This window comes from Acartia tonsa, chromosome 10 (assembly GCF_053477335.1).
Source record: "Acartia tonsa isolate MP-2025a chromosome 10, ASM5347733v1, whole genome shotgun sequence".
Lineage (NCBI taxonomy): Eukaryota > Metazoa > Arthropoda > Copepoda > Calanoida > Acartiidae > Acartia > Acartia tonsa.
In genome coordinates, this window is record NC_137269.1 from 16,512,936 (window position 1) to 16,540,052 (window position 27,117).

Here is a 27,117-nt window from a genome sequence, read left to right on the forward strand (position 1 = left end):
TTACTTTGGAGGTTGACTAAAAAAAGACTTAATCCATCCAAGGCCAGTACAAAGCTTCTGTGCTAGATTCGGAATCGTCAACCACCCTAAAATTCGATTAATTATGGCTTTGATTGGCCTTGTTGTGAAAGAGCATAAAACCAGTCCTTTGAGCTTGAAAAACCGAGTTACTTTAAAATTTGTCAAATTGTGAGTCAAATGCTTTGCTAAATTCAAACTAACAATTATTGACGGCTAAACTTCAGAAAATTTAAATATAAGTTTTGGCTGCGTTTTTCGATTATTGAACATACTTAATGCTTTCATATGCTTCAATATGAAAAAGATGCAAATTTATGGAGTATATGCGCTACTACGCTTATTGCAGATATTTTTTGCTTTGTTATTGTAATCAGTAAATTTAAATGGGCTTTAACTGGAACTCATTTTTCAAGGAGGACAGAGAAAAATAGTCAAAAATTAAAATGATAAAGCAGAAAATTTAAACATTTGATATCCCAGAATTATAGAATATATGCATAGTAACATAACTCTTACCTTTTTTCTTGTAGGATATGGCAAATTTTCTAAAATTTAAAATATTTTTGAATTAATTAATACAATTTTTATTACTTTCCCTATTATTGATAAAACTTCAAAATAAAATGCTGTTTCTATGCGGCAAACCTAAGAGCAAAACTACTCTACATAATGTAAATGTTGAGGTCGTTGGACGGTTTGTTGGAGAATTATTTTAGGCACGCTTAGTGTGAAATAAATAAGGCAAAAACCAGCTGGATTTGTGCTCTTACTAATGTCCAGTAAGATCTAGGCAATTGAAATATGAACTTCAACCACACTACCTTGACTTGAGGTCAAAGGATTATTTGAATAGGCTAAAGGTGAAGCTACCAGCAAAACAAAAAAGGAGGAGCTATAAAATAAATTCTGCTATGACACAATTACATTAAACCATCCTCGTTTTTGTATTGGGGTTTCCATTCAAAATGAATCACAAACAATTCCAAATTAAAGTTCACTACTTGAAAAATCAATTTTTATTTGCAATCTTATTTTATTTTCAATTGAAAAAAAAAACTACTCAAAATAAATGCAAAAAAGTTTGTGATGGAAAATAATTTCATGCGATGTAAAAATGATACCAAAAAAGAAATTTATAATCGTCAAAAAATCACATTTGAATTCCCAGCCTTTTTTTTCGGGGGGGGGGGGGGTGGAGGACAGTCCCACAAAATCAGCTGAAAATACGAAATATTTAAATTCACTTTTTGTTTCCATAGGATTATAAAAAAAAACACAATCTAAACGCAATGAATTAAACGCCAATATTCAGAAGATCTCTGCCTTGTTGGGTGTAATAATCCATACCTATAATGAAATAAATAAAAAAAAATCACGAATCATATGGTTTTCAGCTGTCGTTAAGGCAACATATAATAAATTCGACGACCTCTCCAAAACCCCTCAAATATTTTTTTAGATTTATTTCACTTGTTGGTTATACCTTATACCTGGTAATAATAGTGAGAATCACAAACGAAGATAAGTGTCCCTAATGGTATTTTCTTATGTCAGGCTTATGTAAGCTTTTAGTTAAGTATACCTTTGGAGTTTCTTAGTTATTGTTAAGTATTCCTAAATGTAGTAATGTCAAGTAAGACTTAGGAAAGGTTTAAGGTATCTTATAGAGTTTACTAGGGGTTCCTATTTTGTTCTTAGTTACATTAAGCTATGTCAAGAAAAAGCAGGTTTGATGATATACGAGTACCTTTTGGGTTATGTCTTAAAACAGCCAATTGTTTTTCTAACTAAAATTTTTTAAAAATATTCCTATCTTTTTAAAGTTTTTGAGCACGGTTCCTTGTAAATTCCGCCACATACATCCTATCTGTGTTATAAATAATAGCAAGTAACCAAAGATATTTTTGATTTTTCCAATTATAAAGAATGGTTACTTAAAAATATTTTTATAGGGTGATTTTTTTAATAGAAAATATGGTAAATTAACCTCCCCCAATATATATAAAAAACACAAATCATATTCAAATATTGGAAATGGGCAGGTGTGCTAAACATTTGCAAATTATTTTTTTTCGTTAAAATGAATGAACAACAAAATAGATGTAATTATTTGATTCTACATTTAAAGAGCTATAATTCAAATTTTATTACAATGAGTACACTTTTAGTTATTTATAATGTTTCTTTTTTTCTATTTATGTAGACGAAAAAAACTTTACTCTAATTAAGACTTATCTTTCATATTTTTTAATTTTATTTTTTAATTATTTAATTAGGGTTACATAAAATTACTTAGGTATACTTAACATATAAAAGGTATCTTATCTAGTTAAGTCAGGTAGAAAGCAAGTACAAATTCTCATTCAATCCAGGGAGGGAGGGGTTATTGGGCTTTCTAAAATATTACATTAGTCCCCAAATTTGTATTATAACGTTTTCTTATTCAATAGCTTAATAACTTTTGGGACTTTTTTTCGAAATTTAATTGGTATGTTCATTAATCTTAATATCAAGCCGTTTCAACCACTAATTGTACAGGACAAGAACGTCCAAGCTTTTTTTATATGGGGGGGGGGGGGGATATCAAAATTCAAAAATTTTGCCTAGGCATCCCAAAATTCAATTTGGGCGGGGTATCAATTTATCTACTATTGTCTTATCCCTTTAGATCCCTGATTTCATCTACATTTAACTGATTGATATATTCATTTGTGTTCCTTCATATGCGCTAAAATCCGTATACTAAAGTAGCAGGATGTTTGTTTGTCTGTGTGTCTGTCTGTGTGTCTGTACCAAAGGATCTCGCTAAACGCTGAACCGATGTTAGATTTTTAAGTTAGGTTAAAAAATGTTTTTTAAAAGCGAAGCTTTTCTATAATTAGGGTCGGTCCGTCCGTAGGTCGGTCCGTACGTTCATAACAGAGAGTTAGCTCTTTTCATTAATTTAAACAGGTTAGAATTGTCTTATCGATTCTAAACTTTGCATGATGATTCCTGTAGTAGTTAGGTACAATTTAGAAAGCGTAACAACTCTATAATCAATACCAGAATGTCCGTACATCCATTTGAAACATGTCAATTTTTAACTTTTTTGACAACAAATTTTTGTATATTAAAATTATCCAATTCTTCTGATTTTTTGAAAACTGATTTCTTATGCAACAAGGTAAAATGTTATAAGTAAAGCATCTCTATAAACAAGTCCCAAAAATGTTAGTATGTCCTTAAACAGTATCATCTATTTATGCAGTTTTGCAACAAATTTACTTACAATATTTTTTGTACTGATGCATTAATATTCTGCTAATTAAGTTCTGACAATCTACAAGTGTTAAAGTTCGTTTGTCCTTACATTTCAGAGCTTCGCTTTTATGGATGTTGTCATCCTTGTTATATAGTGATTTCTTACCTTGTGAAATATAGGTAAAACACATGACACATAATCGAATATTAGAAATAAGCAAGTGTTGAACCTATGTACTTTTTTGTTAAAATGAATGAACATCTATATAGATGTTAAAATTAAAATCTACAAAGAGTCACATATTATCAAATTTGATATGTTTATTACAAAGAGTAGCTTTTATTTCAATAAGATTTTGCCTTATAATTTTTTTCTATTGTAGTAAAATTAAAAATAATCCACACAAAGTCCACATCAAATTGTCTGCATATGAAAGAATTTTAATTCTTATTATTTTTAAAATTAATTAAGGTAACCTTTATTTTTCTTAAGTAAGGCTTGGAGAAGTGGATCAAAAGGGTTGATATATGATTTAGGGGCATTGAAAAGGGGGAGGGGATTAGACTAGCTTTACATAAAGAGTTAGGTATAGCTAAAGGGTACTTAATTGGAAAGAAAGCAGGTAGAGGAGAGAAGAGAGGGGAAGGGGGGGGGGGTTGATAAGGGTTACTTAGGAAACTTATGTAAGGTTTTTAATAAAACTTTAAGGTAGGCTTACATTAAAAGTTAGGGACACCTAAATAAATTACGGTATTCTTAAATGTATGAGAAAGCAGGTAATTTTTCTTTCTTCTCTAACTTGTTTTAAAACACCTTTGACAACCAATGAATAGATATTTAAGATCTAGATGGTCTATCTGGCATCAAATTCTGTTATACATATAAAGCGGTTCCTATAAGACAAACCCCTTTGTTAATTTTTCAACTTTTTTATTTCATGGGTGGGTGATCTCCAACACCACCTTAAATTTTTTTTAAATACTTTTCTTTTATTTTATATTCTTTGGGGGTTGAGTACCCTCTCAAACCCCCTTAAATTAAAAAAAAATTAACTTCCATTTTCAATTTTTTAATTTTTTTTCTTTTATTTTTGAATTTTTTTGGGGGTGAGGTGACCTCTCACACCCCCGTAAAAAAATTTTATCTGAAATTTTTTTATCTTCCATTTTAAAATTTTTCTTCCATGAAATGGGGTGACTTCCCACACCCCCCGGTACAAATATTTTTTTCTTCCACTTTTAATTTTTCTGGGGATGGGGTGACCCTCTTAAAAAATGTTTTGTCTTCAATTTCAAATTTTTTTTTTTTGGAAAAGGGGTGACCTTCCACACTCACTAAAAAGATTTTTCTTGTCAAATTTTTTTTCTTTAATTTTCAATTTTTGGGGGTTGGGGCGACCTTGCACAACACCCTACAAATTTTTTTTAAAAATTCTGTTTCTTTCTTTTCAAAAAAGGAGTTTTAAAAAAAATTCTGGATACCTGGAGCGGGGCGGCCAAGCTTTTTTTTTGAGGGGGGGTAAAATTTGCTTGGGGGGGTAATTACCCCAACTGAAATCTGTTTGCAGGGGTAAATTTTGTTTACCCCCCCCCCAAATTTACTCCTGGGGTAAAATTTTTTGTGGGGTAATTTAAATTTTATTAAATATTTAGTATTAAAAATGTGCGGGAAGCACAGCAAAAATTGTTAGAGATTTTTATTTTGGGGGGAGTATTTATCCCTCCTCAAATTGTTTGGGGGGGTAATCCCCACTTCACCCCCCCCCCCCCCTGGACGTCTATGCTTGGAGGATCAGTACCTTCAGAATCATACATGGAACCTGAAATTGACTTGTATGTCTATATTTCTTACCAGCGGCTACGCCCCTAGAGGCCTCTAGGGGCACTTGAGGAGGGGGAGTCGAATTTAATAACCCAATTTCTTATTTTAGATTTTATAAGAAAAAGTAAAAAAAAAATTTTGTGGGGTAGAAAATTTTTTTTTTTTTAGGGGGGGGGGCGTGCTGGGTGCCTTCCATCATCATTTTTAATTTTAGTAAAAAAATTTAAAAAAAAAAAAAAATTTGGGGGGGGGGTATTTTTCATTTTTGGGGGCGTTGGGGGTGTCCCACCCCCCAAGAAAATAGTTATAAACCTTCCTGGGATTATGAGAAGCTACCTTGTTAAGGAGAACCCAATCGGTTCAGCGGTTAGCAAGATCCTTTGGTACAGACACACAGACAGACACACAAACATCCTGTTACTTTAGTATAAGGGTAAGGATGTACTACTACAGGTTTGGGGGGATGTTTTATGGGGTTCAGGAACCCCTCCCCCAAATAAAATAAAATGGAGGGGATGAAAAATATATCTCCCAAAAAGTTGTATTTTGTCCCAAGTTTTTTTTTATGTTTTTTTGGTGATCCCCCCCCTTAAGTAAAAAAGGACGTAAAAACAAAGGTTGTTGAATAAAAGTGTGGAGGAAGTGAAAATTGACTCTCACTCACTTAATGTCGGAAATTCATTATCAAACAGGGGACTTTCACAATTTTTTTTAGCCCTCTAGCTTTAATAGGAGCTGAGATAATGGGGGGGGGGGGCATTGAACTACTGATAAAGGTGCGGCAAGGGGCCCAACTGTTAAGGGTTAAGTCTCACAAATTATGGATCCCGATTGACCATCTAGTTCTATTATATCTATTGGTTAATTATACTGTAGTACGGCTGTACTTCCTTATTATTTTTTTGGTTATTTCTTAAAACAGCAAATCGTTCTTTTAGCTTGAATTTAAAAAAATATTATGGCCTTAATTAGTTTCAAATGAAGTTTCTATTCAATTCCCACGCACACACAGACATACATCCTATATTTGTTATACATAATTGCGGCTACTTCTCTAAACTTTAAAGATGTAAGATTTATAAAGAAAGATTTTAATTTTTTTTTGTACAGAGTGATTTCTTTGCTTGGTATACAGGCACTACATGAAATATAGATAAATCACATGACTCATAATCAAATATTTGAAATGGAAAAAGTGCTGAATCTTTGATCCTTTTTTTTGTTAAATTGAATGAACAACTATGGCGATGTGAAAATTAAATTCTACAAAGAGTTAGATTTAAAACCTAAATTACAAAGAGTATGCTTTTAGTTCTATATGATTCTATAAGATTTTTTTCTATTGTGTTAAAGTTTAATTTAATCCACAAAATTTTTTGTTAAAAAAATATATCAAATTGTTAAGCTAAGAAACAATTTTATTCATTATTTTTTTTTAATAAATTAACGACACCCTTAGGTAACCCTAGGTGGAGAATTATATGAAAAGGGAGGATTTATAAGGCTGGGGCATCATAAAGGGACAGGGGTTTATGATAGGGATTCCTAAATGTTTTACTTAAAAGATAGGAAGAGTTTTTATTAAACAGCTAAAAAATCTCTAAAGTAGTAAAAACAAGATTAAGATTAAGGGAAAAAATGTAGAAAACTTAAAATAGAATATACAGCCTCATTCATGATAATTTTTAACGCCTCTAAGTCTAATGAAACTTTGCTTAAGAAAATTTTCTTATATAACCCCAATGATAGCGAGTAATGGATATCTGAAAATACGCATTGACGCCAAAGAGTACAAATGTTACGCCAATTGTGATCACAACTCTCACGTTTATATAAAAATGCAACATATAATAATAGCTATTAAAACAATTTTCAAGCATAACTTTTATCTTTTTAGGATAACAATTAAATAAGAAAAATATTTTTACCATATGAAATTCGTGATCAAACACCTAATTGAAAAAAAATGCAAGACATAGCTCTTATTTTAAGAAAGACTAGGGGCAACGAACGCCCCCAAGAAGCCTCTAAGTGTTCTTAAGGTGGGAGGGGGATAAGTCAACCGCCCTTCTACTTTTTAATTTGAGTTTTAATAAGAAATATTCAGAAAAAAAATTTTGTGGGGGATTTTAAATTGGGAGGGTGGAGATACGCTCTCCCAAAATAGTTAAAAACCTTCCCTGTACCTAAAAAAAAGCTTAATTGCAAAGGAAAACCAAACAGATGTTATTTTCAAAAAAAATTTATAAAACAAAAATTGGCGCATTTGTATGAACACCAGAATTATAGGTTTGAAAGGGGAAGGAAAAAAAGAGAGGGGGAAGAGAGGGGGTAAACTAGTTTGAAGATATCCGAGAATAGTTATGATCGCCATCTTCCACTATCAACCCCAATTGAAAGAACACTAAGGGACGGGGGGAGGAGGGGAATGGTGAGTGTTATGGCGGCTATTTATTGGGGGGGAATCGTTTAAAAAGGGTAGATGTGGGGGGTACCTTATATTGATATGATAGGTTTATGTAAGGTTAAAGTATTCCTATCAAAATCTTTACCTAAGCTTGACATTACTAAATTTAAGGGTAGACTATCTCCCCTAAACTAAAGTAAGGCTAAAGATACCCTTATTTTTAAGGGGTCCCTAATAAACCATTTGTGATTAGCTTTAATATATTTTTCAGGTTTCACCAATGCTGAATGATTTTGTTAAAATTCTTAGAAACAAGGAAATTGATTTTTTAAATTAATTTTTTGCCTGTTTTTTATGAAATAAAAACATGATGAAATTTATATTTTTTACATTTCTATTTTTTTACATTGTATGTTTTCAAAAGTGTTTTTAGTTTTCTTAATATGTTAAATTAAATTTTTTTTGGAACTAAAATAAAAAACATAAAATCTTACAGCAAATACTTTTCCTTTTGTGCACTTTTAACATCAGAGCTATTATTACATGGAAAAAGTAATTAGCAAATAATGTATTCATTTTTAAAAGTTTCTCCTTTTTATAGTTCCAAATATAAAGATAAAGGTAATTATATCCATAAGTAGCGCATAATAACAATAAATCTTTAAGTAAAATTAAGAAAAGTATATTTTTAGTGATATTTTTCTATCCAAGTTTGACATGTATAGGAGTTGCTATTAATTTATTAATTAATCAATTCCATTTGAAATTGCCGAAAATTGTTTTATGTAACTGAAGGAAAGTGGGTAATAGGGGGGGGGGGGGATAAAAGTAAAGTTGGTTGTGGGGAAATTTCCACTTAGAATTGTTTTTCATTCCCTTTTCCCTGGACATGTAAAGCAAGAAATTTATCTTGTACGATATTTTCATTAATTCTTTTCACGTCATTTCATGATCAAATTTTTTCAAAATTCGTGAATAAACATCAAGACCCATTTGATTATCCTTTTATTTTTGCACAATTGGCAAAAAGTATTGCAATTTCTGAGGCAATTTGGGTGGTGAATTCGCACATTTCTTGTAAGAAATAGATCATTCTTGCTAATTTAGTTTCACAACTACTCAATAATTCATATAAATGTGTTTCTAAATAATTAATAAAAGTTTAATAATTCAACAAGAGTTAATGTGAAAATTGTTCTATTATGTAATCATTTCAGTTTGAAAGTTAGAGTTTTTTTTAATTAGGTTTGAATTTGAATATTTTTTTAAAAATCAATTAAAAAACAGGATGGTACTCCTGCCACATCTGTAGTGAATGATCCAGAAACAGAAAAGAATATCCTGGAACAAATCCTAACCGAAGAGAAACAGAAGAAAGATGCTCTTGTCAGCAGCGTGGAGATGACTGATGCTGCCCAAGACGAAACAGCTGCAACGGCTGACCAGACGGTTGCTGTGCATACAGAGGTGGTCAGCAAAGTTGAGAAAGAGATGGGAGATAAGGTAAGATTTAAAGGAAATATTGGTATCAAATATTGTTTATCAATTTTAAAAGATTTCTCCCATTGCTTTCATTTAACCTTACAGCTTTCAATATTTCTAACAATTATATAATGAAGAAATAATACATATACATATAAAATGAATTAAAACATATTGAAATTTGTATTTCAGGAACTAAACGAAGAACCAGAGCCGATCCCAGCAATAATCAATCAACTGAAGAACACAAATAATGCAGGAGTGGAACCATTGAAAGAATCAGCTGACAGCCAAGATAACACTGTAATTATAACTGCTAATGATAATGACAAGGCTGTTGAAGCTGTAACAATGCCTGCAAATGAAATAGACAACGAACAACAGTCCCTTGGAAAGATTAAGGTAAATTTGATTTAAACGCTAAGCATTTTCTAAGAATTCTAGTTTTTCTCTTTGTATATCTGTCTTTGAAATGATGTATATAGGAAACACGTGATAATTTCTAACCATTTTCTGGCTATCTCATGAGAAATCCTCTTGAGTCAATGTATTAAGACTTGAATTCGAACTCTCACTACTGTACCTCACTGTGTTACCACTGAACCCAGGACACATTAGAGTGTAATATATAAAGATTTCTAAAGCGTTAGAAACACTTTCTTTCAATATCCAGTGTTAAACCTTGAGAAAACTCATAAAATCTTAATTGGTTTGTACTAACTAGCCGTGCCAATAATATTCCACCAATGACTTACAAAGGGATAATTTTGTATATATTATATTTGCGGGTCTGTAATTGCTCCCGGAAAAAAATTGCTAGAAAAAGAAATAGAAAGCAATAAATAATATTTAGCACTATAAGTATAAAAAATTTGCATGAAAAAATAAAATTTTAGAATTGAAACATGAATATTTTATAGTATGAATGTAAATATCAGGGATAAAAGGAACCCGGTATTAGTGTCTTAGAAATTATCTTAGTGACGTAAAAAAATTAGGATGTGTCGATACTACTAGGATTTTTAAGAATTGTTAATATAGGCCTGAAATCAAGATTTTTTGTGCTTTTAAAAAATATTAAAAATATTTCTAAAAATTCTACATTATTTTTGCTCACTTTTAAAAAACAAAATCACCTATTTTATTTTTTTTTATAAAATTATCTTTCAAAATTGAAATAAGATCTATCAGCTGATATTGTACTTCTTACATTACTCAAGAGTTGACTTACAATGTGTAAATATTTTATAGATTATTTAGCAAAATAATAAAAAACCTATATGTAATTTCGTGATTAATAATTGGCTTAATCTTACATTAAACATTGAATGATTTTAAATAATTTTCAAATATTTGCTTTTATAATTATACTTATTGTATAAACACCTCATAAGTTAGCGCAAAATGCTATATATTTTATCACATATGAGCTATTTTTTAAGCCAGCTTTTTAGTCAAAATTTCAAACCAATAACAATTAAAAAAAAAGATATTAGGTTATAACTATATATAAACGAGAGTAAAGAAATAAGATATTGCTATCAACAACAACAAAAAAGGGTTTTGTCTAGTTTTTGGTAAAAATAACGCATATTTATCATTTTAAATTAAAGCTATCTTTTCAAGATTACATCTATAAATTCGTCTGTATTTTATAACTTATACCTGTTACCATGAAAAATCAATTGATTTTCCATAATAATTTTATTTCTATTTTAAATTTAGAGACAGCTAATTTTTCTTTAAATATAATGAGATGTTTATCAGAAATTTTTGATTAAGCATAATAATGTATATATAAAAAAGACAATTATGAATAAAAACAAAACAATCAATTATTAGATTATTTATATCAATAAATTTAACGGAATTTGAACGTAATTGTTAAAAAAGCTAGCTTAAACAGTTTTGCCATTCAAAAATAACCTTCTTTATGAATGGTACATTCTAACAAGGGTAATGATATCCAGTAGAGCAACATATTTAACAAATATGTCTTTAAATAATCAGTCTATTTAACAAATATCTTTTTAAAATGCATAAGTTATATTACCTCTCACAAGATTGTTTAGTCCTTTGACACTGTACATAATTATTATTTGATTGATCTATCCTTAATTTTTATTCATATTCAATTTTATTGTTTGTATATAAATATTTAATACCTGTATTATAATACGGTTATTATTTTTTTTGCTATGTTTTTATAAAATAAATATCTAAGCAAATGTTACCAATTCTTATAATTATCTGGAATTGAAAAGAATTACTTTCATTCGGTTGCTAAAAAGAGGAGAAGAAGAAATGTATTGAGTCAGATAGTAGCCTTAACCTGTACAGCTTTACATTTATTTCATAGATAAATTGAAATTGAAATTAGATAAAATTATTAATTGATTTTAGATTATTAAACAAGACATGTTAGAATTATCCTATCAATTTCAAACTCTTCATGATGATTCCTATGACAGTTAGGTATAATTTAGAAAGCAACTCTATCATTGTTAACAGAAAGTCAGTACGTCCATTTAAAACATGCTTTGTGTGTTTTTTGGCTGCTATTGAAGAAAGACAACTGAAATTTTAAGTGAAAAGGTCTTTTAAGAGGTGTTTTAATGTATTTTTTTTTACAGTAGCTTTTGATGGATTATTTTAGGTTAGGTTAGGTGATTGCCCTGCAGGGTTAGGAAAATGGCCCCGCATGGATAGAGCCCCCCCCCCCCCCGCAGTGGCTAGAAATAGGATAAAATCTACTGTGAAAATACCAAGAAACGTCCCTTAAGAGGCATTGTCATGAAAGGGACTATACCCAAGATATATGTGCATCTACTTAACGACTTCCAAAATTTGAGGGTGCCCTCAAGTAATCACCCCTTCCCCCCCCCTACTCTATACATTATTTTGTCTGTCTGACTGTCGGTCATGCTTAAAAAACCTTATTGTTGGAGAAATGTTATTTTCACGACTGCTTTTTTAGATAGCCAGCTGTAAGTTTTAGTCAAGATACCTTATATTTATACAGATCTGCTCCATATATTTATTGTCTGTCTGTCTGACAGATATACTTAAAAGGACAATTTAGTTTTAAAAGAAAAAAATTTAAAAAATGTTGGTGGTTTTTTTTCTAAGCGTGTGAGGGTGCAGGTACCCTATCCTAAAATAGTTAAAAACCTTCCCATGACCTATGACCTATGTCCCTGCAAAGGAGAAGCATATTGGTTAGGAAGATCCTTCCATATAAATAGACACACACACACAAACATTCTTTTACTTTGATATAAGGATTAGCATTTTGTTATTGTATCCTATTACTAGCGGCTACACCTTAGAGGCCTCTTGGGGCACTTGAGGAGGAGAGAGTCCAATTTAATAAACCAATTTATTTTTCTAGATTTTAAAAGAAAAAGACAAACAAACAAACAAAGAGACAGACAAACAGACATCCTGTTACTTTATTATATCCTATTATATAAATTAGTAAGCTAAGCTTTTTTTGACTGTAGCAACGGATCTTGTTAACCGCTGAACCTAAAGGGTTCTTCTTTACAGTGAAGCTTATTATAGGTATAGAGAAGTTTATAACTATTTAGGAAGAGGGCTCTCCACTCTCCAAAAAAAATAACACCTAGAAAAAAAGTACCATCTCCGCAATTTTACTTCTTTGTTTTAAAACTTAAATTGAAAATTGGAAGAATGAACTTTCCCCCTTACCACCCTAAAAGCTTCTAGTGATGTTACTGCTAGTGATAATATATTATAGTTTATATCAACATAATATGCGGATTTTAAGAAAAATTTAATCAAATATGCGGACTTTTTTCAACCTTTTTTTGACAACATTTATTAGACATATTAGAATTATACTATTGATTTCAAATTTTGCACGGAAGTATGTCCTTTTACTGTATGCTATATTTACGCAATTTTGCAACAAATTTATGTGCAATTTCATTTAGACTTCAAAATTAATATTCTGCTTATTAAGTTCTGACACTATTGTGCGTTTGTTCTGATTTTTGTGCTTCGTTTTTATGGATGTTGTCATCCTTGTCTAGAAAATACAAATTAATTAATCTATGGTAGAAAGTACAGAGAGTATAAATTATTTCTTACATTTTCTTTATCAATTATCAATTATCAATCACCTCTATTATCCATCTCTTTTTTAGGGGTTACCTTTCCCACCTCCCCTCTAATCCCTCGTTTTTAGTTACGTCACTAAGATAATTTCTAAGACACTAATACCGTGTTCCTTTTAAAATCTTTAGTGATAGAGGGAGGTGGGGTTATCAAGAGAAGACCACCGTTACTGTGTTTACATGTTTATTATGTGTGATGAGTGATGCAACTGTTTAGGTTGAGGTGCACGCCTCTGCTGGGGACAATCATATTCCAGAAGAGGATGATAAACCATCTCAGCAACAAGATAATAAGGTAGTTGAAAACATACGTATTATTATAAGTATCATACAGGTTTTGTCTATTAAAAAAGTTTAGAAAATATATGTTTTAAAAAAGATCCAATTAATTTTCTGTGAAAATTACTAAAATATAAAATATTCGACAAATATTAGTTTTTTTTTGCAAACCTTAAATTGCTTTTCATTATTGGAAATTTAATATCAGCGATTTGATTCATGTTTTATAAAATATGTCATTTCCAAAACATGTTTAATTAAAATTTTATTTCAAGATTTATAAAAACTCGATACTTTTCAAATATTTTTATCTCAGAAAGCTTAAGTAATTGTATTCTTATTGGAGACAAAATTAAATAGGAGGGATAGGCAGCCGACGGATTTAAGTGCACCTTTGTGATAAAATTTTAAAAAGCAAGCTTCATTCTTTTTTATGAATACTAGCAGCGATACTAAAGACTTATAGGGGCACTTGCGATAAGGGATGAGAAGTAGACCTTCAATTTACAATTACTTTTTTTTAAGTAAAAGGGGGGGGGGTGGAGAATACAATTATCAGGCTGGTGTAACCCTCCCCAAAAATAGTTGTAAACCTTTCCTGTAAATGAGAAGCAACGAAGACCATATCATTTTAGCGGTTATCGAGATCCTTCGCTACACACATTTATTTGTTTTTGTTCTTAGATGGTTTCTGATGCCATAGTAACACACTTGGAGCCATTCCCGTTCAACATTGGATTTGTTGATACTCCTAAACCCATCATGGTAATTTTTTAAAAATTGTTGCATAAGCGTGATGTAAGTTTACCAAGTGTCTCAAAAATCAGCCATGTGGAATCATAAAAATAAGGGAGATAAGAGGAGAAGTGGATAAGAAAACCCCTTAAAAAAGAGATGATTAATCCCTCATTTTGATGACGTCACATGGCTGTTTTTTTAGACACTTTGTAAAGTTACCTCATAGTTCATATACGCCCCTGGCAAAACTCCATGCACGCTACTGAGTTGGTTCAGACACCCAATCCCATGAAGATAAATTGATATAAAGCGATATAAGGGAAATAAGAAAGTATTTACATATTTAATTTAGTGTCTAAACAAGGATGACAACATCCATAAGTAGCGAAGCTCAAAAATTATGGATGGATATGAAGAATGTCAACGTATTTAATACCTGAAAAATTCAGGTTTCTATCTTAAAGAGATGCCGAGAAAATCTAGTTTCCCCAAAAATGTCTCTGACAGACGGACGGAAGGGCGGACATTTCAAATTGTAGAGTAGCTTCGCTACTAAAAATATTGATTATTAATGAAAGAGATAAGACTATAGAACATAGATTGATAGTGCTAACAAAATTACTCCCTCTGATAATTAAAATGATTGGTAGAAGACTTTGTATAAATTTAGTACTAACAATTGAGAACGTATGTATTTATAAAGCTTTTAAGAATACTAGAATGATTTACAGTCTAATAACCACTTCCTCCCTGGTATAGAATGTATTTGTCCTATATAAATGTCAATAGCCTATGAGAAAACTTTAGCGTTCTAAAATTATTGTTTAAAATGAAAAACTGAAAAAAAAACGTACAATAAAAAGAGAAAAAAGAGCCAGAATGACAAAAAATTATATCAAAATCCCTATAATAGATTCATCCAATAGAGCTAAATACTGTATTAAAAATACTAACTAACTAATTCGAAAATATTAGCAACACTGTAAGAACTATTAAAAGTTTGCTAATCTAAAGCAGGGGTTTAAGGTATATATGACATCTCAAAAATAATAAAACCTAGGGGTAAATGTTTTATCTTTAAATAATAACAAAATTCTTTAATCTTTCTAACAAATAATTCATTGGGGGAAAATAAGATGAGAATACTTTTATTTAATGTTCTATCTCTTGGTCTTTGTATTGAAGTGCACGCGACCTCTGTAATAGAAAATAACCAATTTGAAACTTAATTAAATAGAACAAATAAACCAACATTAAGATCTGTTTCTTCTTATTGTTTTTTGTTGTTGTTTCATTTGACTGAACTGAAATTCTTTTTAAACATACTATCGGCTACGCCCCTTAGAGGCCTCTATGGGCACTTTAGGTTGAGGGAGGGGGTTCAATTGGATTCCCTTATTTTTATTTTATTTTTAAAAAAATTCCTGGGGGTGAATTTTTCTCTTTGGAGGGTGGAGGTATGGTACCCTCCCCAAAGATAGGTGAAAACCTTCTCTAGACCTAATTGTAGCTTTACTGTAAAGGAGACCCATATTTGATCAGTGATTAGGGAGATCCTTCGCAAAAAAATCTTACTACTTTATATTATAGGATTGTTCTTTATAGATTAAATGCACTAGTATATCTAATAGAATATGAGAAGGCTCAAATAAACTAGGATTAAACTCTTGTAGTATATGCTATTTTAGATAGACCTTACTTTAACCAAATTAGCACAATCAACCTATTTTACCTTTTCCTTACCAGGGGTGTACAAAGGTGTTGTCAGGGGGTGGTGCAAAACTCGAGGGAAAAAACGGAAGGAAGACATTTCAAATTTTAACTATAATAGGGAAGTTGACGCACCTTCATACACCCCCTCTGTAATGTTTTTGCTTATACTTAACAGTTTAAACTTTTTGGTGTAAATTTTTCTTATTAGCAGACATTTTAAAGCATAAAATGACCTTTGCTTTCAGAACAACCTTTACCTGGGTTTTCTTTATGAGTGAGATAATGCACTTTTTTTTATAAAATACTGTCCCTGTTTTCATAAAATATATAATTATGAGAAACAAATTTATAAAGTTTAAATGTCAATCCTAAAATCTTAAAATACAAGTTTTCTATCTGAGCAACATGAAAGACTTTAGAATTTAGTTTAATTTAATTAAAATCATTAGAGGAAAATTTACCTTATAATCCTATCTTTATATAAAAGAGGTAAGATGTTATCAAAGATTTCACAAACACCTGGACCGTTCTGATTCACTTTTACTTTGAAGCTTTTTTTTGTCTTGTATACAGGTTTGAAAGAATTTTGCAATCCCAAAACAGAAAAAAAAACATATTTTGTTTATTGATGTCTCAAAGTTCGTATACGAAGTAAACTATGTCTTAAATTGCATAAATTAAAAAAAAATAAAGTTTAGGTAAGAAAAAGTACGAGTAACCTTTATATAAAAACTCATTAATTTCCCTTTTTCTTGCAAGTTTTGTGTTTCAAAGTACAAGAAAAACTTTCTTTTAAAAAACTATTTTGCTAGATCAACTTGATTATAATTTCAACATGTTCTTTCCTCAGATCTATAACAAATCTTCCTTGTTTGTTTATAACTTTTTTTTATAATTAAAATATGATTTGTTAGTTTTGTCTACCTCATTCATTATAATAATAAACAATTCAAAATATATTTTTAATACTTATTTTAGGTTGGATATAATATGGGTTATAAAAGGTCTCTTCACTGAATAGATAAAGCTCCACACAGCCCCTAAAAAGGGAGGGAAAAATTAGAGGGTTTTTATGGTCCTTTCGATGGTAGAGGAATATTACCTGAAATTCTGAGTAGATGATGTTCTAGTGAATACACAGTAATTAAAACTTTTTTTCTCAAGAATCTATGACGGTGATTGGTAAAACCCAAAGAAAGATTGTATGAGTATACCTATTATCTATCTATCTTTTTTTTAAAGAAAGTAATTAGCCATTCATAGCCTAAAACTTGCACTGGACCAAACATAAAAATCACATCTTCTAAATTCATTATTTTTTTAGATGGGAGAAACAGCTGTAGCTAGCCATGCCCAAGCACACCAGCTGACCCACTCACCAGCTCAGTACACCATGAGGTGACAATATTTTGGCGGGAATATTAAAATAACTCATTGGATAATAGGATCAGCAAATTTCGGCGGTAAAACCCAGTTTTCTAAGTTAGTTGACCAACTTGCACAGCTTTTTAGCAACATTATTTTAACTTTAATGATAGGATTTGCTTTTCAGGGGAGATTAAAAGTAAATTGAAATCTACCATGAAGTTAATTAAGTCAATATATATATATTATATATATTCGTAATCATATTTAGCTTTGCTTCAATTAAAAGGCTTGTTATATTTATCAAGAAAAAAAGTTTTTAAATTTCTGTTTTTTAGGCACACTTCAGAGTCCGAGCATAACTCCGTGTATGTGCTGAGCCTGCTAGGAACTGGTCTCATGGTGGTTATCATTATTGGAATTGTCCTTAGGAAACGGTCATCCCTGCCATACACTCATGATGGTTTCATTCAGGTAAAAGCTAACTCTTCTTTGACCTAATTAATTTTTAATCAGGTTGTCCGCCTGAGGACGACCAAGCTTTTTTCTAATGGAGATAAAAAAAGATTATTAAAAGATGACATGTTAAACAGAATATGTCAACTTTTAAAATTTTTTATTCAAAATAAATAAGTTACATAAAGAACATACATATTTGCAGAAAACATCATAAATGAATCATTACTAAAATCACTTACACTACTTTCTCAGGAAGGGTGAATAAAAGATAAATAGCTGGCAGTTAAAGAGATACAACGTATCTAAAAGTATATACCAAATTAGATATTAAATCCTCCCCCTAAGACCCAAAGATTATGTGTACAACCTTTTTTAAGGTTTTTTTTCGTTAGGGGGGGGGGGATGTAGAGCTTTCCATAGAAAAAAAAACAATTCCAGGACCTTCAAGAAGTTATAATGTAGAGGAGATCAATATCAGTCCAGCGGTTAACGAAATCTTTTAAAGAAAAACGAACAAACAAACATCCTGTTATCTTCAATTTTGTATTTGATAATAAGTTAAAAAGTTATTTTTGACTTGTTTATCATGTTAGACTTTTGTATTTGAGCACACTTGATGAAGTTGAAGTTTCTAAATCTAAATGTTTTTCCAAAGTTTGATTAAACTCCTTGAAACAAAGGAAAAACAAAACTAAAGCAGAGCAAAGACTAAACAGGGATATTGGGATTTGCAGCAGTATTTATTTGTATTTAAGAACCTCTTAAGATTTCTAAAAAGACGCGTCTAACGGATGAAGAAAGATTGTTCATTACTTGAATGGGAATTGTCCCATTGGCGTAAGCTTTCATGAAAACCAATCTTGTTTTCCAATATTATTTACTCCTTTCTAAGTTAGTTTAGATAGTTGCATATTAATACAAATTCCACATAACTAATCATCAAGAAACAAAGAAAGTAACATTTATAAGTAGCGAAACTCTTAAGTAAATAATTTACTTAAATAACAAGAAAAACAGACGGACGGTAAATTTAGGTTTTAGGATATAAGCTTATTGGTTATGTAAATCTTATCATGTAAATTGTTAACATGTATTACAAATAGCAACCATGAAAATCTTTCTACACTTTCATAAAACTATTGAATACACAGTGGAATAATGTTTATTGGTTAGAAATGAATCGTCACTTTAAACGTACATTTGGTATTGTAGAGTAGATTTGATAAGAAAACGTTCCTCCAAAGCAACTTACCATTATGGTAAGCCAAAGACACTAAACATTTGAGCCTGTCTGTATGTTGGTTGGCTACAGTGAAAGTCTTCATAAACCCTAAAAAATCAAAAACAATATTTTTTAAACTGTACAAAATACAAAAATAAAAATTCCAGGACTTTTTTATCAACTAATATTTTACTATTTTGTGACTTTGATTTTTCCTTAATTGTATGACTACCACAACACAAACTCTCCTGAAATGCATAGTAAAGTTGTGAATGTTGAACAACAACTTATCAATATGCATCAATACTACAGTTAGGACTTGGAAAGGCATATTAGGCTATACAAGTCTTATGATTAAAAGGTTTTTTTTAGCTGTTTTTAAAAAAACAAGTGGTTTATTTAGAGTAGCCACTAAGCAAATATCTAAATGATATTTTAATAAGATGTTTAGCCTTTTAAATTAAATGCGAATATTTTTAAGTCTTTAAAAGCCCTTACTTTACTCTATAAATACATGCCATTCAAATATTAATTGCATAGTTATAGAAACAATGAAAACTATTTATCATATTTACAAACAACAGGTTGACAGTTGTGCACTTTTTAATGTTACAATAAATAAGAAGTTTTGCTTCCGTATGTGCAGGTAGGCTTTTACAGAGCTAATTTAGTAATTATTGTATAAAGTAGGTTGATGATAGCTTTAGCACGAGAGAAAGAGAGAGATTATTAAAGAGATAACGTAATATAAAATGAGAAATATAGAAAAAAGATTAAGACGAAAAGGTCCAGAATATGGGTATCCAGGTGGTTGTCTGCTTATACATCTTTAATATAGATTTATTAAAAGAGAGTATGAGAAAGACTAAGATTGGATGGATAGGAAATATAGAAAAAAGAAAAGTTAAAGAAAAACTGAAAATTATCTAAAGAAATGAATAAAAAGAGAAGACTAATTGTAGGATATTAAATAATAGTGTTTCTGTCCTTAGCTCATTCTTTAGGGATTATCTTTAAGATAAGTGTCCATTCTTTTCAGCTGTTGCTGTGGAAACATTTCAAAATCTATTTTGCAGCTTAGATTTTGTCCTAAATAGACAGGAAACTTCAGGGATAAGACAATTGACGATTTACACACAAAATTACGATAAACTAAATTTATCTTTTTTTTAAATGGAAATTATTTGTTGAAAAATTGGTATACTTTTCCCTGCCAGAAACGTCGTAAGCATATCTGTAAGGACCTCTTTCGCATTTATCGTATGCATATCGTAGGATTTGCTTACGACGTTTCTGACAGGGTTTGGAGTACAGTGTACAGTGTACACCCCAATCAAGATTTAGAAAAAGCCAAAATGAATGAGAAACGTCAATTTATAGTTTAATATCACTTCCCGAGCTTTAAAATCAATGTCTTCTTTATTCTTAGAGGCTAATTTGAAGGTTGTAAGAGAAATAAAACCAAAAAAAAACTTGAAGCTAATGAAGGGATCAACAGAATTCATTTCAAAAGAAGAATCTGACTTGATATATTTTTGTTATTTTCGTATGCACAGCAGAAGATTATGTTCTTAGAGAAGGAATAATATATTTGAAACCAACACAAAAGAAATATAAATGTACCTTCATAATATAAAGTGTTTCAATCTAAAATTTATTTTCAGTTAAACAAAGCTTCTCTAAAAAATGTTTGTATGTGTATAAGCCTTAAAGTAAAATATTCTTAGGTATCACATTGGGTTTTGGATTTACCCTTTTTTTTATCTGTACTAGCTGTTCGCACAAACAATGAGAAAACAACTGAAAAAAAGTTTTTTCTTCAATCATTTCAAAAGGAAAGAAGGAGGGCCGAGTCCGAATAACGCCAATTCTTATATTAAAGCAATATTGTTTTTTTTTGTAAATCTATAGTATATATTTTTTCCTTTAGCTTACAAAATTTAATATTTTGTCTTTTTCTTTTAATTCTAAAAATAGAGTTAAGATTATTTACATTATTTATGGCTATTTTCCTTAATTTTTATGAAAAGTTTTGATGTTGAGGTTTTGAAAAGTTGACAAGTCTCATAATTCCCAATAATCTTTAAAAGTATACATATGATGTATGATATTATAGACGAGGTGTTTAATTTTGTTTCAAAACATGTTAAAACATGCTTTATATTAATATGGACTAAACAAGAATGAAATACTTCCAATATGTTTTGAATTATAGTGGATCCCTTAGAGAGAGAGGGGGATATGAGCTGTTCCCTAGTTTTATAATAACCGTTTTCTCATTCGTTGGCTTAACAACTTTGGTGAATTTTGATTGGTTTGTTCAATAAGTTGAGCGTTCAAACGTTTCAAACCATTGATTTTTATCTGCAGAAGCGTAATTTTGTGTATCATGATTGGAGATGTAAATCAATTTAGTTGCCATCCCTTAGTCTTATCCCTTTAGATCCCTGGGATCCCCCCTCCACCTTACATTTTAAAAATCAACTCTTAAAAAAATGGGGTGTAAAATACCATTCCCTTCCCCCTTCTCATGAAAAACTCAGGGTATAGAAAAACAAAAAGAAATTATTAGATGGAAAAAAGTCCTCCAACCTATAAAGATGAATTTTATGATATTTGTTTCCAGGTTGATACAGCCAGCAGTATGGAGGAGCAGGCTGTGTCCAACATGCAGGTTAATGGATATGAGAATCCTACATACAGATATTTTGAAACTTCAACATAATTCAAACAAAAAAGTGAACATACAGAAGAATTACATGTCATGAATCAGGAATCTTAAAAAAAAGTCACCAAAATATTATGTGTGTCATTTTGTTACATTCTTAGACTAAATTAATTTCCTAAAAGTATTTGTTTTTTTTGTCTAACTTAAAAAAATATTTTCACTTATAAAAATTTTAATATTTCAAGTTCAGAATAAAATTCAAATCTAAAACTGTAAGTTTAATTAGAAACATTCGGGATTTATATATATCAAACCTTGTGTTAAGATATGAAAATGAATATTATTTAAATTGTTAAAATTTTCTTAAATGGAATATTCAATTTACCTTGATTAAAATTAAATATAAATGTTGTATTCCTTAACAGATAGACAAAAATGTCGTTATCCATCAAAAAAAAGGTCGTTTTTTATTGATAAATAAAAGTCGTCTTTAAATTGATAAATAAATATATTAACTGTTGCACATGTTGTAAAGTGTAATTTAAATAAAAAAATGTTTTTAAAAAATTATCAAAAATATTGCATTACAGGGTACATAAAACTCCTGCACTTCTCATAAGCATAGACTTTGCATTTTTATGATAATATTAGGAAATATAAATACCATGGGACAAAATTTGCACAAAAATTGATAAGCAATAACAAAATTCCTATTTCACTTTTGCACTCACTATAAAGTTAACTAAAATAATGTAAAATTGTAAATAATTTTGTTTAAGCATTCATGTTACTATAACAAGTACAATTATGTCTCTTAATAGCGTAGCATTACAAGAACAACAATTTTAATAATAAAAAAGTTACTTATTAAATTTAAACCCTTTACACATTTGAAAGAAAAATATTAGCAGTGTTGTTTTCTATACACTAAATCTAGAGCATCTGAAGAATTAGTCAAGTTTCTCTTATTTGTGGCCGTCAGGGTCAGACATGTGGACATGTTCTAGTTATAGACTAGCTGCTGCACTACTAATATTAATATCACTGAGAATATAATATATAGTTCTATGAATGATAAGAAGGATATCAATGAATATCAAAATGGTTTTGATACCATGATAAAGAGAAAAAAAATAACTTTTTCTTCTTTCAACAACATATTTTCCTTTCTAAGACACTTACCTAAGTATTAAAATTTTGGATCTACTGCAGTTCACGGTAAAATATTGCTGGTAAGCAATATTTCCAAAAATCTATGAATTTAAAAGGCTGCTAGCTGCCAAACGGCTGAACGTACAGATCATGCCCGCACACTGTTTTAAGCGGCATAAGAAGGCCTACAAATAGTTGGAATAGCTATAAATCAATAATGCATAATTATCTCGCAGTGCAGAGAAATGCGCGAAAAAGACCTATTTTACGCGTTTTTTCTTCAGTGAAGCTTTCCCTGTGCATAATTGGATCTTGGCTATTCCAGATTATTATGCCGCTTAAATTGGTGTGCGGGTATGATCTGTACATTCAGCCGTTTGGCAGCTACCAGCCTTTAAAATTCATAGATTTTTGGAAATATTGCTTATCAGCAATATTTTACCGTGAACTGCAGTAGGTCCAAAATTTTAATTTTAGTAGGATTTTTAAAAATGTGAATTACAATTAAAGATGATTTTCATAACACACATATCTTTTAAACATTTCAAACAAACATGCCAAAATATTTCTATTAATATGGTTTTAATTTCTAAAAATTAAAAAAAATTAAGATAGAATTATTAAAAATATTTTGGCTACGTTTTGTGTCCACGATTTTTAAGTGTGCTTTCAGATTTTGGAGTTATACACAAATAAAATATTATCATATAACGCCTTCTTCTTTTTTAATATTTTATGCACTTTTATTAATATTTACCTTTGTGTAAAGAAAACTTGTGAATATTGCATATCTTTAAGAACAACATATTATTTTATTGGGTGATTGTCAATTGATATTAAATTTTTGTTAAATAATAGGAATTAAAATTTATTTAATATTATATATTAAAGCATTTATGGAAAATTTAGGCTTTAAAATATTTTGATCGTCTTTCATAACAAAAATAGGCAAAATTCTACAGCAACAAGTCTCGATTTTTCCATTATCAAAATTATTCTTTAAGAAATTAATTAATCTTTATATCATTAGAGATAGCTATGTTTTATTTGGCCTTATAAATTCTAGAAGCAAATGATAACGAAAGAAGAAGTTTTCTGAAAATAATAAAGAAGCAAGGCAGATAGATATACAAAAAAGCGGTGAATTATTTTACAAATAATAGTAAAGTAAGTAAAAATACACATTGAATTTCATATTTTTCTTTAAAAAAATATGAATAATCTTTAATATTGTACAAGCCAGGTTATATTTATTATTTTAAAAACTTTTTTTTTCCAAAATATCAAAAAATCCTTATTGGTCTGTTTTACTGTGTACGTACATATAACATATAGATATAAAAAAACACTAAAGTGATTATTAAAAATAGTAATTGTTATTTATTGGAAATAAAACATCTTTTACAAAACTGATTTTTTCCTAGCAAAAACTGCTTTACAAGACTTGTTTGATGGTTGGTTGGAATAAAAGATAGTAAAATAATAGATCATTTTGATTTGGCTTTGCAACTAATATAGAAAACACAGGAAACCCTTTATAACAAATTTTTACTGATAGGCTCTAAAAGTAATACCAAAGATTTTTGTGGAAGCAGGTTTTCTAAAACCTTTGAAACCATCCCCACCACCCAAAAAAGCCGTTTTCAAATCAAGTGAATATCTGATTTTTTTGTGAGGTAATAAAAATATTTTTTTTAAAGTAAAATATTTATAAATAAAGGAGGTTAACAATGCATAATTCTAAGTCTAAGTAACAAAAATAGTCCCAAATCTTTTTTTCAATTTCGGTCCTCAAAAATTCTTTCTTTTATGATTTGCGTTAGTGTTTTCTATACTAGAATAGGTTGAAATGTATATATACAACTAAATTAATATCTTACTTATAAAAAAAACATCAAATTATCTTTCAACATATCTTTTTTATTTGATAAAATATCTTTAATTAAAAAGTCAAAAATAAGTTTTCTAGAAATGTAAAAATATACTATAAAAAAAAGTTTGTTTTCCTGCGCATAATGGAAAATTAAAGTACAATATATGGTACAACAAATGGTAAACTCTCTGTAACAAACTTTACTATTATGTACAGTATGAATACGAAGCTACGGCTGAATGATAACTTTCGGGGTTGATGCAGTTAATGGTGGTTTAAGCTGAGTATGAATAGTGTTGGCTGCGGCTTATGACATCTTATCTTAATCCAAGCCGGTCAGCTATACTGTAAGCGGTAAAATTTGCGACTAGTTTCATCAAAGTTAAGTGATTAGCAGCTTAGCTAAAGATGTCTTGGGGGAATGGAATTAAATTCAATGGCTGTAAAACACTTGATAGGTGGCTTATAAAAGTCGCGAGCTAACAGCAACCAACGCAGAGCCTTGGACAAGTCCGGTAGCATAACAGTAAAATTATCTTTCTAAATCCAAAAGATGACTAGCTAGTATTGTACATAAAAGTAAAATTGTGGGTATATTCTATTAATTCCAAATCTCGATAAGTAACTTTTGATCAAGGTATCAAGGTGCGTGTGTTAATTAAACAAGTTTAAGTCAAAACAAAAGAGATTTCCTAATAAGGAAAAACATTGAGCTTTTTTTTGAGAAAAAAATATCAATTCAGAGATGTAAACAAAGGGTTGGTTCTTACATGAATTAATTATAGTGCGAAATAAGCGATATATCAGTTGGAATACTGAAGACAACATTAATCAAAAAGTTTATTTACAAAAAATTCGAGTATATTACAATATATACATACATACATAGATTACATATTCCATAAAAAAATATCGGTTAGAGACGCATAACTGTTTACTAGTAGGCTAATGTATCATGTTACCGGCTCTAGCTATAAATATTTACATTAAAGTAAGCTCTAAAGATATATTAGTTGAAGGCACTTTTTAACAATTTCCTTGTTGTTAATCAATTGCTAGTTGATTTGAGATATTAAAATATGGTTAAAGAAAAATTTTAAAATTAAAATTTTTTATAACATTATTAAAAAGGACTATAATGTATGAAAGTTTTCTTCATATTTTTGTTTGTTAAATAACTTGTAGCCAAAAAGAAAAATCCCAAGTCATGAATAGTCTGTAGGTGTTTTTAAATGTGACTAAAAGAACAAAAGATTAGTATATAACTTCGCTAAAATTTTTCTTAAAATAAAAAAATTAAAACTATGTAGCAATGAAAGAATAAGACATATTCTTTAAATATTTCTCTCAAAATATTTCTACAAAGAGGATTTACATTTATCTTTCTTGAAAGGGACGCTCTTCTAGGGTTTTTGTGTTTAAATTAAAACTATTAAGTGAAGGTTAAGTTAAAATTAAACAAAAGTGCCAAGTTTTTAGCTTTAGTCACAAATATAACAACATAAAAGTTTTTGAAAACTTTGAAAAAATTACTCAACAATCATAATTCATAGTCAAACTTAGAATTTTTATTTTAAAATTTTAAGATAATATGTATTTTTATTTCAATTATATATATTACTTACATAAAAAATATCTATAATTTTTTTTGAGAAAAAATATAAGCTAGAAGAGTGTCCTTATAAGATACTATAAATCTTCATTTACTCAACTAATGGTAGAAATAAAAAGGAATTTAACAAGTTTTATTTTACATCTTTATCTTTTCATAAAATACATAAGTAAAATTAAATTTTCCAATTGAAGATATTTCTACAAAGATTGAAATTATTGTGTTTCAGATTAATATTTAAAGGGGAGCTATTTATGGCAATATAATATATATTTGTTTATAACTCATAGAGTTTGACTTACTGGAACAAATCAAATAAACTTACAATGTACAAGGCTAGCCTAGCAGTTAGTGTTTATTTCTTCATATCTATGTAAGGCTAACAAAAACATTACTTTAAGCTAGCCATGGAAATTTTATAGGATTTAGCTTAATATATATACTTAAAAAATTGATAATGATTAAAATGTTAGAAATATTTTTCAACTATATTGGTAATATAAAATAAGCATAGCATAAAATGTATGGATCGTTTTAGTTCTTTTAGGATCACTGAATTGTATCAATAATTTATTTTCAGTGTTTATATAAGTATTCTTTATTTATAAAGTTTTAACTTTTAAACCCTATTACGGCTTTCATTATATCACTTACTTCTCACTTAAATATCAGTTTGTAACAAATGTTTGGCTTCGCCATTTTGTCCGCCATTTGCAATGATCTTCCCGCCATTAGAAATTACTTCACCATTTATGGCGTCACTATTTTCTGTTGGAACAGCTGTTTCCTCAACGACGGTCTCAATGATCTTGTTGTCAGCTGATTTTTGCTCATTGTTGATATTTTCAGCTTGTTCTTCTTGTTTCTTGGCCTCAGCATCTATGTCCTCTGTTGATTTATTACGAATTGAAACCAGTTTAGT

General features: G+C 29.6%; 2 protein-coding genes across 3 annotated transcripts in view; one reads left to right on the top strand and one right to left on the bottom strand.

Moving 5' to 3' along the window:
* Window positions 1–27,117, bottom strand: part of LOC145329543 (uncharacterized) — a 271,980-nt gene that overhangs the window by 67,912 nt on the left and 176,951 nt on the right. Inside the window, exon 17 of one of the 2 annotated variants that reach the window (XM_080173814.1) lies at window positions 25,411–27,083. The exons of the other annotated variant lie outside the window; for it this stretch is intronic. Coding sequence (XP_080029940.1) covers window positions 26,857–27,083 — 227 coding nt within the window. The 3' untranslated portion in view covers window positions 25,411–26,856. Of the gene's footprint in view, window positions 1–25,410; window positions 27,084–27,117 lie in introns of those variants that run through there. 2 annotated transcript variants of the gene reach the window in all.
* Window positions 8,739–24,119, top strand: LOC145329544 (uncharacterized). Its single transcript, XM_080173817.1, has 7 exons — window positions 8,739–8,996; window positions 9,168–9,377; window positions 13,332–13,409; window positions 14,078–14,158; window positions 17,169–17,242; window positions 17,548–17,683; window positions 21,517–24,119. Exons 1-7 carry the CDS (start codon window positions 8,895–8,897, stop codon window positions 21,613–21,615), a joined length of 780 nt encoding a protein of 259 aa, XP_080029943.1. The 5' UTR covers window positions 8,739–8,894; the 3' UTR covers window positions 21,616–24,119.

Excerpts from the sequence above, each read along its gene's own strand:
- LOC145329544 (XM_080173817.1), top strand. The coding sequence starts at position 8,895 with ATGACTGATGCTGCCCAAGACGAAACAGCTGCAACGGCTGACCAGACG. Across the intron at positions 9,378-13,331 it reads AGTCCCTTGGAAAGATTAAG|GTTGAGGTGCACGCCTCTGC; the intron begins GTAAATTTGATT and ends GCAACTGTTTAG. Across the intron at positions 14,159-17,168 it reads ATACTCCTAAACCCATCATG|ATGGGAGAAACAGCTGTAGC; the intron begins GTAATTTTTTAA and ends TTATTTTTTTAG.